This window comes from Myxine glutinosa, chromosome 1 (genome assembly GCF_964187855.1).
Source record: "Myxine glutinosa chromosome 1, kmMyxGlut1.1, whole genome shotgun sequence".
NCBI classification, from domain to species: domain Eukaryota; kingdom Metazoa; phylum Chordata; class Myxini; order Myxiniformes; family Myxinidae; genus Myxine; species Myxine glutinosa.
The window spans coordinates 425,483,793-425,498,116 of NC_136261.1; the positions used below are offsets into that span (position 1 = coordinate 425,483,793).

Sequence of the window (14,324 nt, forward strand, 5' to 3'; positions counted from 1 at the left end):
GTATATTCCATCTCTATATATAGTTGTATTTTCTGTCTGTTTGTCCACCAAAAGAATCGGCCCAACCGGTAGTAACCCCATAATATTGTATACAAATCCTCTTGGCAAATGGAGATGCAAGAAAACATTTTCAAACCTACAGGTTAGGGGTTTCAGGGTGGGGGGCGGGGGGTGGGGGAAGACACCAATTCTCTAGATGTAAATGTGTATCATATAGCACCACCCGGTGTTAGCCCGTTTTACAAATCATCTTGTATCTTCTGAATTCCTTCCACACAAGGTGTGGTTACCTCTGCTAGTATTTATATAATTTTGTGCAGGATGTTCCTTTTTAATCCACCACCGGTTCACGATTCTTCACTTCTGTTGTTTCTTTATTCTGTGCAGGGTGTTTTGGCTGCAAAGTATCCTCATGTGTCACAGTCAATGGAAAGCGTTGCATCCCAACTACGGCATGTTCAGGAAGAGGAAGCGCAAACAGAGGTGGGAATCACCAATAAGTCATCGTTGTTTTGTGAAGGGGTGTACGATGATGTCCTTCCTGCTGTCCTTTCTTCCTTCCGTGTGTGCGTCAGTTATCAAGGTTTTTTTTCTTTTTTTTCCAACGATAACTGGAGAACCACTGAAGGGGTTTTAACCAAACTTGGCACAAGTACGGATTGAAATTCAAAAGATAAACTGATGGTATTTTTGGGTTCAACAGGTGAAAGTCTCATTTTACAGACCACGAGTCGAGTTACAAACATCAAATGTTGTTACTCTTCTCCTTCTCTGTCTTCTTCTCTTTCTCTCTCTCCCTTCTGTGACTTTTAATTTTTATGGCGTAGCCCATAGAGCAAAGCCGTATAGAACAGTGTTTGCCCGTCCATATGTATGTATGTATGTATGTATGTCCCCTCAAACGTATACCAATTAGAGCTGAGGATCTGGTCACATGAAAAGGTGAAGTGATTACGTCTGAAGTCATTACGGCGGTACGTGGCTAACTCCTCACACATTTTGACTCCAATTTCGTTCAGGCCGAACATAATCATTGAAACGTGTTGCAGTTTGGTTTTTAGTTTATTTTAATTTATATTTAAATTTAGCAAATGGTGGAGTTCCAATGCTTCAATATGAATTCATCATGACTGTCCAGACACCTTGAGCCCCCTGCATTGTACGGTTCGGTGCTGGGTTCTGCCTCTGAGGCCTACTTGGTTATGCAGTGACCGATCCTCTGATGGTGTCGGTGCCGGCGAGGTGCACCCTCCCTCCCATGCCAGCATGGACTGTGTGCACCTTGCTGCATCTGATGTTATTATTGTTATCAAAATGCAGTATTTGTAAATTGACTGTAATTTAGCCTTTTAGCTTATATTATTGCATTATTATTACTAGCAACGGGACCCGCCCTAAGGGCGGGGCTTCAATTGGGAAGCCCAAATGAAAAGGCAAAATATCAGAAATTGAAGGCTTTTATTTTATTTTAAACGATTCATATAAACATCCGTTGAATCATATCACACACAAATCGTCAAAATCTAAACAGTACATGGTGCCCATTTTGAAAAAAAGATTGAATTCTGCAAAACGGAAGTGGCCGCTACACGTCTTTCTCAGTCGCACGTTTATGTGTGAAGAGTGCGTGCCAAATCTAACATAGAAGCGGCCGCCTCACCTGTTTCTCAGTCGCTTTTCACACGCTGCCAAGTAACTTTGGAACCGCATGTTTATATAGGAAGAGTTCATCAGGAGTCGATCTACTCTCTCCTCTTACGTAGAATTTCAACAAAAGCCACATCATTGTTCATATCGGTAAATATTATTCCATCGTGTTTGAAAAAACTGGAAAATTGGGGAAAATTTGGAAAAACAATATAGCCTATTTTACTCCAAGGGGTCCCAGGATTACCCACCCAAAATTTTGTTGCGATCGGTTCAGCCGTTTTTGCGGTACCTTCAAACGGATGGACGGACATTTGGTGAATTATAGTAAGATTATTATTATACAGCAGTATTGTTTTCTTAATAATAATAATAATAATAATAATAATAGCATTAATACTAATAATATAGTAAATATAATCATAACACTGCAATCCTTTTGTCGTTATTGCAAAGTTTCTAGATTGAAGCGATGTATGGTTGGTTCATTGTATCTCTAAACATAAAATAAACAAAGCAGTGTCTCAATGCCTCCACTTCTGGTCTTGCTGGTGAGGTTTAATTTGTCGCAGCTCTCCACGCTCTCAATCGAAATCGAAGTTAAGTAATTGTTCCCATTTGTATTTTCGTTATAACTGTATTTATTTTATGGTGTTGTACGTATAGTGTGTCCCGAGGAAGATTTTCGGTGCAAATCTTTCATACCTGTATAGAAAATCGTGTTAATTCGTGTCGTGTCTTTTGAGGCCTTGCACAGTGTCCAACCTTGAGGCTTTGTTTTTCTCTCAGCGGTTCGTCGTTTGTGCTCCAATAACTTTCGTTCTCTGTTTTCCCAGTCTTTTCACCCCATAGCCTACTTCTTTGTTTAAAATCCCAACAAAAAAACAAACAAACAAAAAAAAACATTTCCTTCTCTGTTCTTATTTGTTGTTCTCATTCGTTTATTCATTCTTATACGTTCGTTCGTTCTTCGACCACGTGTTTCTCCCCCATTTCCCCCAGATAGTTTTCACTGTTAAACTTTAAAATGTTTACACTTTCCCCTCAAGTTCTGTATTCCGTCGTATATTATAACACCATTTTCTTCTTCTTCTTTAAAAGGTAGCTTTCGACTTGCTCACCAAATCTATTCATCCCCCCCAAAAATTCCATGTCTTACAGTGCCTCTTTTCTACATTCCCTAAACTATCCTGCACTCCATCCTCCCTCCAGGGTCCTTAAACGTATTTTTGACTCGAAGGTCACAAGAAACTCATTTTGCAATAAATGTTCGTTTCCCATTAATCGTACACTTTCTAAAATCCAATCTCACCCCTCTCCTCCAAATCTTCCCCATAACCCCTCCCCTCCAAATCTTCCCCATCACCCCTCCCCTCCAAATCTTCCCCATCACCCATCCCTTTCAAATCTTCCGCCTTGCCCCTCCCCTCCAAATCCTCCCCATCACCCAGCCCTTTCAAATCTCCCCCTTGCCCCTTCCCTCCTAAACTCCCCCCACATTCCTCCCCTCAAAGACTCCCCCCTCACCCCTCCCCTCCAAATCTCCCCCATATCCCATCCCTTTCAAACCCCTCCCCTTGTCCCTTCCCTCCTAAACTCCCCCCACACTCCTCCCCTCAAAGACTCCCCCCTCACCCCTCACCTTCAAATCTCCCAACCCTCATTTCTTCTCAATTTCCTCCCTCTCACTCCCCCTCCTCAAAGCATCCTTCCCGCTTCTTCCCCCTTCCAACTCTCACCTCCATCTCCCCAAAACTTCTGCCTCGCTCTTCCCCCTCCTCAAATAACACCTCATTTTGCCTCACCCAATCACCATCAAACCTTTTGTCCGCCCCATCCTTCCCTTTCTCCGAGCTATTCTGAAATCTCTGACACACCTTCAACAGCTCTTCCGACCTCTTCCACCTCTTCCACCTCTTCCACATCTTACCCTACCCCTCCTCACCCCTGTTCTGTATCCGATGCTCCCCCTTCCTCTTCATTAACGGTATGGACCTCAAACATCCGGAGCCTTCGTTCAAACTTAACTGATCTCTCCATACAAGTTGCTTCTGACAAACCAGACGTGATCTGCTAAACAGAAACTTTCCTCCTTCATGATGTCTCTGATTCCTTAGTATCTCTCCCGGGTTACTCCCTCCTCCGGTATGATAGACCTGAGCCTCGTCCTGGAGGTGGGGTTGCTATCTTTATCAAAAACTCTCTTCCTCACTCGCCCTGCACTGCACTCTCTCCACCTGACCCCCAGGAATACCTCTGGCTACGGCTTCCCCTTCGCTCCCACCTCTTGTTCATATGTGTGTTGTACCGTCCACCAAACAGTGATGACTCCATCTACATCTCGCTGTCTGATAATATGGACCAACTTCTATCGACTCATCCCAACTCTCTTCCTCATATGTGGTGATTTCAATTGTCACCATGCCAGGTGGCTGGGTGTGGGTACCGCTCTCACCAGCCATGGCTACTCAGCAAAGGACTTCTGCGACTCACTGGGACTGACACAATCTGTCGATTTCCCGACCCGGCTCTCAAACAACGGAGCATCTTCTCTTCTGGACTTGGTTGTGACTAACTTCCCTGAAAATGTCTGCTGCTCTTCTTCTGCTCCAATCGGCTCATTTGATCATGTGCTTGTTAAAGTGGACATCTCTCTAACCATTCTCAGGGAGCCTGCTCAGCGTCGACGAGTCTGGCATTTCACTCAGGCCAACTGGCACGATCTTCAAGCAGCCATCAATCATCTGGACTGGTCTCCCATCTCTACCACCTCTGACATCAACTCATTCTGGGAATTCTTCCAAAGTAAATTGCTCTCTCTCATGCACAGATTTATCCGATCTCGTCTTCAGTTGTCATACCCTTCCTCCCGTCCATGGTACACGGAATCTTGTGAGGCTGTTGCCCAGAAACAACTTGCCTTCGTCTCCTGGAAAGCAAATCCAATGGAAGGAAATCTCATTTCCTTTCACAAAGCCCGAAACAAGTGTGTGTCCACCCTCAGGAGAGCCAGGAAACAATATCTCTCCATTCTCAAGACCGAACTCTCTTATCTGTCTCCCTCTTCCAAATCCTGGTGGCATCTGGTCAAATCTGTTTCTGGTGTTTGTTCCCCCTCCATTCCCTCCCTTATCTCAAACGGCTACACAGCTGACTCCGCACGTGAAAAAGCTGAATGCCTCAACTCTGTGTTTGCCTCTAAATCTTGTGTCCCAAACCCATCCCTCTCTGTACCCAGTCATACCCAGCTGCTCCTGGACTCTATGTCCTTTCCTCCCGCAAGGTGGAAAAGTTTCTGTCAACCCTCGACTCTGATTCTGCAACTGGACCTGACGGCATCAGCCCATGGGTCCTAAAATCCTGTTCTTCTGCTCTTTCACTCCCTCTCTCTGTTCTCTTCACGCTCTCTTTTGCTCAAGGTCAATTGCCATCTGCTTGGAAATCAGCCAACATCACTGCTTTGCACAAAAAATGTGCAAAAACAGATCCTAGCAACTACAGACCAATCAGCCTTCTCCCAATTATCAGCAAAGTCATGGAATCCATCATTGCTTCGGATATGAAATCTTTCCTCTTCTCCAATGGCTTGATCTCTGATCATCAATTTGGTTTTAGACCAGGTCACTCTACTCTGGACATGCTGCTTCTGCTGTCTCAACAATAGATGGAGGTCCTCAATGCCAAACAGGAAATTAGAGCTGTCTCCCTCGACATATCACGTGCCTTCGAAACGGTCTGGCCCCCCGCTCTGCTCACCAAACTCTTCTCCTTTGGTATCCATGGAAATCTCCACGCATGGCTGGCAGACTTCCTCTCTAGTCGTAGTCAACGTGTGGCCCTGAATGGGTTTCTCTCATCTCCTCTTCCTGTTCAGGCTGGAGTTCCCCAAGGCAGTGTTCTGGGCCCTGTGCTTTTTCTGGTCTTCATCAATGATCTCTCTGACTCTCTTGAAAATCCTCTCTATCTTTTTGCTGATGACTCCACTCTCTGCCGCTCCATTCCTCATCCCTCAGATCGGCAGTCTGCAGCCTCCTCACTCTCTGCAGACCTGGACAAAATCACAGACTGGGCAAACAAGTGGAACATGTCTTTCAATCCTGACAAATCTCACACTCTTACGATGTCTCTCCGAAAAGACCGACTGGACAAACCTCCCATCTACTTTCTGAATAATCCTCTCCAAGAAGTTCTGTCACTCAAGCTTTTGGGTCTCACTATCTGCCATGATCATTCCTGGGAAAACCGCATTTCCAAGGTGGCCTCCAAAGCCAGTCGCCGACTGGGCATCCTCCGTCGTGCGAAGTCCTTCCTTGGCACACCTGAGCTCCTCACCACATACAAGGCTTTCGTCCGCAGCTCAATGGAATACTGCTCTCCCCTCTGCGCTGGTGCTCCTGCCTCACACCTAGCTCGTCTACACACTGTTGAAACCAAAGCATTCAGTATCATTGGAAACTCCCGAGATGACGCTATCTCCGAGGGCCTTTCACTTACTCACCGCAGGCAGGTTGGTTGTCTTTCCGTCTTCTACTGACTCCTCTCCGGCCTTGCTCCCCCAGCTCTCTCTGGGCTCTGTCCTCAAAATATTCCTACAGGTCGCACAAGATCTGCCTGCAACCCTCTTATGGTTAAACTGCCAAAATCAAGACTCCCTGCTCACCTTCACTCCTTCATTCCTCTTTTCTCCCACCTCTGGAACAAACTCACTCACGCACTTCAATCCCACTCCTCCCTCCAGGTCTTTAAAACGGCTGTTCACCACCATATCTTATCTTCCCCAATCCAAAACCTTGATATTTTCTACCCCCGCTAATTTCACCCCAAATCCACTTTTTGAGGTGCCGACTTCTTTCCTGGAAGTCCTTGGTGTCCTTATGTTTTATACCTATCCTGCCCCGCCCCCCCCCCCCCCCCCAGGCTCTCTCCCTCCCACACATCTCTCGATGTCCCTGCTCTCAAATGTTGTGTTTGTGTGCTTCCTCCCCTTCTCTCCCCATCTTGTCGACCACTTCCCTTTTTATATACTTTGTTTGCTTGTTTCTTTGATTTGTGTGTTTGAAAAATGTTAGCTCTTTCACAAGCCTCGACTCTGTATACTATATATATATATATATATATATATATATATATATATATATATATTATATATATATATATATATATATATATTATCGATATATATATCGATATATATATATCTATATATATATATATATATATATATATATATATATAGTTACTATATATATATATATATATATATATATATATATATATATATATATATATATATATTATATATATATATCGATATATATATCGATATATATATATATATATATATATATATATATATATATATATATATATATATATATATATATATATATATATATATATATATATATATATATATATATATATATATATATATATATATCGATATATATATCGATATATATATATATATATATATATATATATATATATATATATATATATATATATATATATATCTATATATATATATATATATATATATATATATATATCGATATATATATCGATATATATATATATTGCCTTCGTATATATATATATATATATATGTAGGGAGCTGTTATGCCCCTCCCCCTTTGTTGATCCTTGCTGCTTTACCAATTACCAAGTCTAACCAATTATCTGTTTTGTTTTGACTGATTGCTGTACTCTTTTATAATACTTAGTCCTTTCTTGTGCATTGAGGATGTGTAATATCCTAATAAGGAGTTCTGTGCTTGTGAGCTCTTGCCCTGTGTGGGCACAATCTCTTGTTCCCCTTCCTAGCCTTGGTTGCTGCTGTTATCTCTCAGCCTCCCTCTTGACTTTGCCAATATCCTGTGGGTTGACACATTTATGAGTGTCCCCTCCCTTTGTACTTTCCCAACCAAGGTCTCTATACAGAAAGTAGTAAACATGTTGCCACATATGGCTGACCATCTCCTTATCTAAAGCTAACCCATGAGTGGCCTTGGATGAGCTTCCTCTAACTAACTGAACAACAGGATGGGACTAATGGTGGGAGGACCAATGAGCCCATTCTGTCTCTGTATCTTGTGAGCTAAACCCACCCCTGATATTCCTTATATAAAGCAAGTTTTAATCGAATTATTTCAGAGCATCCTGTTGTAGTGTTGGTCATTTCTTGTGAGCTTCATGCGACATCTTGCTGTCCTCAAGCTTGTGTAAACGAGTTCTAATAAATATATCCGTTGCTCCTTTCTCTGAGTCTTCTGAGTCCCAAGTTCTAAGTCCCAATCCGACAAGTGGTGGCAGCGGTGGGATCAGTCTGTGCAGTCCGGGACGCGGTCCCAGGCAAGTGAGTGGTGAGACCAGCTGGCAATTGATCCGGGTCAGGTGAGCTGTGGTTTTCTTTTATTTTTTCCTTTATAGCCTGGGGGTCAGTCCAAATTGTAAACCACTCTCTTGCTCGGGTGCCGTTTGTTCCGTTCCCTGCTCATACCTGTTCCACGAACCTAAATTTAAATACGGACCGCTTGGGTCCCGGAGCAACTGATTGTTTATGGACTCGTCAGGGTAACGTTACGTAAGGGGAAGTGCCCCACGTTGGGCGCCTGAGGTTAAGGGGTAATAGATCTCTGGGTTGTGAGGGTAAGGATAAGGGCGGCGTCCCGATCCGAGGCCTACCCGGGAGACGTCGGAATTATAAGTAAGATTAGAAGTATTATAAGGGCGTAGGACGCCAGGAGAGTACAGGAAGGTTAGGTTAGACGGCTGTGTAGGCGGACGAGCCTCTCAGGAGAGTAGGTAGCACGGCTGTACCGCGAGGCGGGCGATCCTCACGAGTACAAGGCTGCGAGTTAGGTAGCGCGGCTGTACCGCGAGGCGGGCGACCCTCACGAGTACAAGGCTGCGAGCCTCTCAATAATTAGGTAGACGGCTGTACCGCGAGGCGGGCGATCCTCACGAGTACAAGGCTATGTCGGTGAACTAAATTTTCCTAGGATGGGTAACAGTATGGGTAATAAGACTGTAAAGGCAGGTGAACCGCTCAGAAATACCCCAGCATTTTTCATGTTTCGGAGGTATGGCTATGATGCTGCGAGACCAGGGAAGTCATGGGTTGCGCTGACTAAGGACTTAGGTGAACCGTGGCCCGAAGGAGGGTCTTTTGCGCTGGAAAAATTGGACGTGTTGTATGAGGCATTAGAAAAGTTTGAACAGGCCAGGAAACACTTCCCGCCTGACTATTGGAAAGTCTTTGGTTGGTGGAAGGAAGAAGCGATGAAGCGACACGCAAAGTCGAAACAGGCCAGCTTGGCTGGTGAGGTAACAAAACTCAAGGGTCTGAGGAAACAGGCGAATAAAGTGCAGGATGAAGCGATTAAAGAAATAGAAAAGCAGGCCAACGCGCGACTGATGTCGCTCGTTGAAAACCCCGACCCCGCGGGAGGGGAGGTAGTGACCAATCTACCCTCCCCAGCCCCAGACCTAAGCCCTGTCCCGGGGTTTCAGGCACCACCTATCCTTTCTGCGCTCCTGCCACCACCTCCCTGCAACCCCGCTACCCTCGCGCCCCAGAAACCCCAGAACCACCCGAGTCAGGGAAGTCCGTTTGCACAACTCGGGGCTAACGGGATAGATGACGGGACCGACATTGCGGGGTTCCCGCCACCGATAGGACAGGATGGGTTATACCCCTCACTGGTAGGCTGTAATGGGAAAGAGACCTCACAAACTACCCCATTGGAATGTCAGGAAATAATGGGAAGGAAAACATTGTGCCCCGTACAAATTATTGGAGTTAATGCTCAAGGTCAGGGGGTTCGAGAAAGGGTACCATGGAAAGAATCCTCTTTAACGGTAATGCGGGAAAGGATCCAACATTTGCTTATTGAGGATCCACGGCAGATAGTGCCAACCATGTCAAATTGGTTTTTAGCTGGCGAGTGCGACTATCGAGACGTAACTCATATGGGAGTATCCGTGCTCCCACCCAAAGTATGGGAAAGGGCTTGACAAAGAGCACACTGGCCGCCGGTCAACCCAAGGGCAGCAGGAGCGGGCCAGATAACACTAGCGCAATGGGAGGCACTGAAGGTCCGGCTGCTGGATGCCATTGAGCATGCGCTGTTGCCAGCAGGGGGTCCGGATTGGGGAAAAATCGGGGCCATAAAACAAAAACCAGGAGAACAAATTGGAGATTACCGAGAAAGGTTGGAAAAGGCCATCGCGCGCTGGGGAGGACTGAGTCCGATGCAGCTAGGAGGACTACCCCAACCATTGGTAAATCAATATCTAATTGAGGGGCTTTGGCCGATATTAAAGAAACAGGTACAGTCCGTCCTCTTTGGCTGGAAAGGAATGACAACCAACGAGTTATGCGACAAGCTGGAACAATGCCCGGGCTCCTCCTTAGAGGAGAAGAAGGATATTAAGGAGGAAATATTGCAAATGTTTGTTCAGGAGAAACGGGCTCAATTTAATCAAAATAAAAAGGGGGATCAGAGTCAGAGCCAGATACGTGAACAGTGCCAGAAGTGGGGGCCTGTCCGAGGTTATGAGGACCATGGGAAGGGGTGTGTGCCTTTCTATAGGGGTCAATTCCCCAACGGAGAGTGGATCCACCACGAAAGCCGCCACTGCGATGGTTGTACTGACGAAGACTTTGGACTAATTAATATGGACGAGATAAAACAACAATGGACAATACGCCGACTGGGCATCCTCGTCGACTCGGACAGTCGCCGACTGGGCATCCTCCGTCGTGCGAAGTCCTTCCTCGGCACACCTGAGCTCCTCACCACATACAAGGCTTTCATCCGCAGCTCAATGGAATACTGTTCTCCCCTATGGGCCGGTGCTCCTGCCTCACACCTAGCTCGGCTTCACGCTGTTGAAACCAAAGCTTTCAGAATTATTGGAATCTCCCGCGATGAAGCTATCTCTGAGGGCCTTTCACTCACTCACCGCAGGCAGGTAGGTGGTCTTTCTGTCTTCTACCGACTCCTCTCCGGCCTTGCACCCCCAGCTCTCTCTGTGCTCTGTCCCCCAAATATTCCTACAGGTCGCACAAGATCTGCCAGCAACCCTCTGATGGTTAAACTGCCGAAATCTCGGCTCTCCGCTCACCTTCACTCTTTCATTCCTCTTTTCTCCCGCCTCTGGAACAAACTCCCTCACTCCCTTCAATCCCACTCCTCCCTCCAGGTCTTTAAAACAGCTGTTCACCACCATCTCTTATCTTCGCCCATCCAAAACCTTGATCTTTTCTACCCCCGCTAATTCACCCCAGATCCACCTTGTTTGAAATTCCAACTTCTTTCCTGGAAGTCCTGGCAGTGTCCATATGTTTTATACCTCTCCCACTGCCCCCTTCCCACGCCCCCCCCCCCCCAAAGCCCTCGCCCTCTCTCAGATCTCTCGATGTCTCCATGTCTCTCGGTCCCTGCTCTCAAATGTTGTGTTTGTGTCCTTCCCCCTCTCTCCCCATCTTGTCTACCGCTCCCTATGTTATATGTTTTATGTGTCGGTTTGTCTTTCTGTGTGATTAATGTTCGCTCTTTCACGAGCCTCGATATTGTATAAAAAAAAAAAAAAAAAAAAAAAAAAAAAAATACCACCCCCTCTTCCCCCTCCTCCTCAAAACCCTCAAACCTGGACCATACCAGGGCCTCCTCCCCAAAATTGGTACCCACCAAGACCCCTTCTCCAAACCCCTGGACCACCCCCCAATAGTGGGATGCAGAACGGACCAAGGGGAAACTGGGCCCCGTCTCGGGGTCCGCCGCAATGGCAACCAGTAAACCAGTCACAGTGGGGGCCGCCAGAACGCCGGCAGGGCGGCAGGGGCGTTGTAGAGGGACGACCTATGGCCTCCGCACCACCGTTTTCCGCAGGAACCGTGTTTTTATTGCAAACAAATGGGACACTGGAGACGTGATTGCCCAAGTGCTCGTAAGGGGTTTCCGCCCCAACACAATTGAGGGGCCTATTGACGGGACGCTGGCGGGTCGCCCAAGGAGTGTCCTCTTTTGACCATGACACCGGCAGAGGAACCGACCTTGACGTTGGACGTGGAGGGAAGACAATTAGAATTTCTCGTCGATACGGGAGCGACTCGCAGCACAATTAACAAGGGGCAATTGCCCTCTTTGCGCCCCACGGCGAGGAACGTTCAAATACTGGGTGTTTCGGGCTTACCCCAAGCACTTCCTATTTCGGAGGAAGTGCGAGTAACATGCGGCCCGCTGGAGGCTTAACATGCGTTCTTGATGACCACTACCGCCCCGACAAATTTGTTAGGACGGGACTTGTTGTGCCGATTGGGCTGTCAAATCTCATGTACAGAGGAGGGAGTTTTTGTAGATGTCGCGGAATCTAAACGCGACTTGTTGATGATGGCATTGTCTCGGCCCGGCCCCACCGCGTATTGGTGGCGCTTGGACGAAGGGGCTCTGGCTACGTGGACGCATATCATAGATAATGTGTTTCTGGGCAGTTCAGTTCTGCGGGATTGGCTACAACTGCACCAAATTTCGATAAAAAACTTAAAGGATAATCCACCCCATTGCACTGCATACTATGATGCAACGGGCGAGGACGAGAATTATCGAGAGAAGGTTAAGGAAAAGCTGGGCGAGCGCACGCCTCTACACTTATCACGGATATGGATCGGCCGTGAGGGAATAGGAATCGAGGCAGTCCTAACCTCGAGTCAGCGTGCGTTGACCCAATACCCCGAAGGAGCGACCGCCCATGTTACCCTCACTACTGCCAAGGGGTGGCCTCCGGAAAGTGTAGGTTGGATGGTGGGGCGGTTACGAGAAGTTCCCTTACAGGGTTATCGGTGTAAGAGGGGCCGCTGGACTTTGAAACGGCTAAAAAATGGCGAAGGGTTCTCAATTGACATCAAGACACAACGGAGGGATGGAGTGTTCGAAGTGGCAGAGTTGCCCCCTAAGGGCACCTATGCCATGAGGGCAGTGCTAACGGACCCGGGTGAGTCAGATTACCTCCTAGCGGAGGTGCCAGACAATTTATGGCCTCAGAGAGATGATGAGGTTGGACGGATGCGAGACGCCGAACCTCTGGTGATATCAGTGCAGCCGGCGATGCGCTTGCCAAACGTAAAACAGTATAAGCTACGACCTGAGGCTGATGTAGGCATAGCACCAGTAATTCAATCCCTAGTGGAACAGAAAATTATCGTGGAAACTAACAGCCCATGTAATACACCTATTTTGCCAGTAAAAAAGCCGACGAAAGACAAATGGAGGTTTGTACAGGATTTAAGGGAGGTGAACAAGGTGATACAGGGCATACACCCACTAGTTCCAAATGGAGAAACCCTCATGATGTCAATCCCGCCGGACGCAACATACTTCACCGTTATCGACCTTTGTTCTGCGTTTTTCTCTGTGCCCATCGCGGCTGAGTCACAATACTTGTTCGCTTTCACCCATAGGTGGCGCCAGTACACTTGGACAGTACTACCTCAGGGGTTTTCAGATAGCCCCACTTTGTTTTCCCGGGCGCTGCACCGCGACCTGGCGGATGTGGAATTGAAGGGAGGGTCAGTGTTGTTGCAATACGTTGATGATTTGTTGATTTGCTCCCCTTCTAAGGAGGCGTGCGAAATGGATTCCATGGCCCTATTAAAGGCCTTGGCGGCCAAAGGCCACAAAGTAGGCAGACCAAAACTTCAGTTTGTGCGGAAGGTTGTAACTTATTTGGGACACGCCATTTCGCATGGAAAACGAGAATTGGATGCTGGACGGGTGACGGCTATCACGGAGTTGCCTCGCCCTCGCTGGCAACGACAAATGCTGCGCTTTCTAGGTATGACGGGATATTGCCGCACTTGGATACTTGATTTTGCGCTGCTAGCTAAGCCACTGTACGAGGCGACCAAATCAAACGCCCCGGACGAATTGGTATGGACGGATGAATTGAGGCGATGTTTTGACGGGTTGAAAAGGGCGTTGGTCACGGCACCGTCTTTAGGACTCCCGGATTATGCGAAACCATTTACCCTTTACACTCACGCCGTGGGAGGTTTCGCTCAGTCAGTTTTGACACAGACCCATGGGGATAAGGAGCGGCCGGTGGCCTACTTTAGTAAAAAGTTAGACCCGGTCGAACGAGGGTTTCCGGTGTGCCTGCAAGCCGTGGCAGCGGCCAGGTATGCAGTAGAAAGAACAGCAGACATCGTTATGGGACACCCAGTAACGCTACGGGTACCGCATTGCGTCACTTCGCTGTTGTTACAGCGAAGCACACAGCATTTGTCTAACACTAGATTAATGCAATACGAATCCACACTGATCACTGCAGCCAACATCATGATTGAACGTTGCACGACACTCAACCCAGCCTCACTGATGCCCACCCCTGAGGAGGGCGAACCCCATGTGTGCACCGACGTTGTGCAGTTAGTCTCCACAGTGCGATCGGATTTAAAGGACAATCCCTTAGAATACCCTGACTGTACATATTATGTCGACGGATCAGCTAGGCGCGCATGGGACGGGTCCCTGTTGTCCGGGTACGCTGTGTGCTCGGATAGCGAAACGGTAGAAAGCGGGCGCCTTCCACCTACATTTTCCGCACAGCAGGCGGAGCTGTGCGCCTTGACCAGAGCGTGCAGCTTGGCGGAAGGCCTTGCCGTCAACATT

General features: G+C 47.2%; 1 protein-coding gene across 3 annotated transcripts in view; it reads left to right on the top strand.

The window, feature by feature from the left end:
* The first annotated feature begins 240 nt into the window (after positions 1 to 240).
* LOC137411091 (E3 ubiquitin/ISG15 ligase TRIM25-like) overlaps positions 241 to 14,324 on the top strand; it is a 212,658-nt gene continuing 198,574 nt past the window's right edge. For all 3 annotated transcript variants that reach the window (XM_078770637.1, XM_078770640.1, XM_078770638.1), the window contains exon 1: positions 241 to 483. In XM_078770637.1, coding sequence (XP_078626763.1) covers positions 322 to 483 — 162 coding nt within the window. In that variant the 5' untranslated portion in view covers positions 241 to 321. The remainder of the gene's footprint in view (positions 484 to 14,324) is intronic.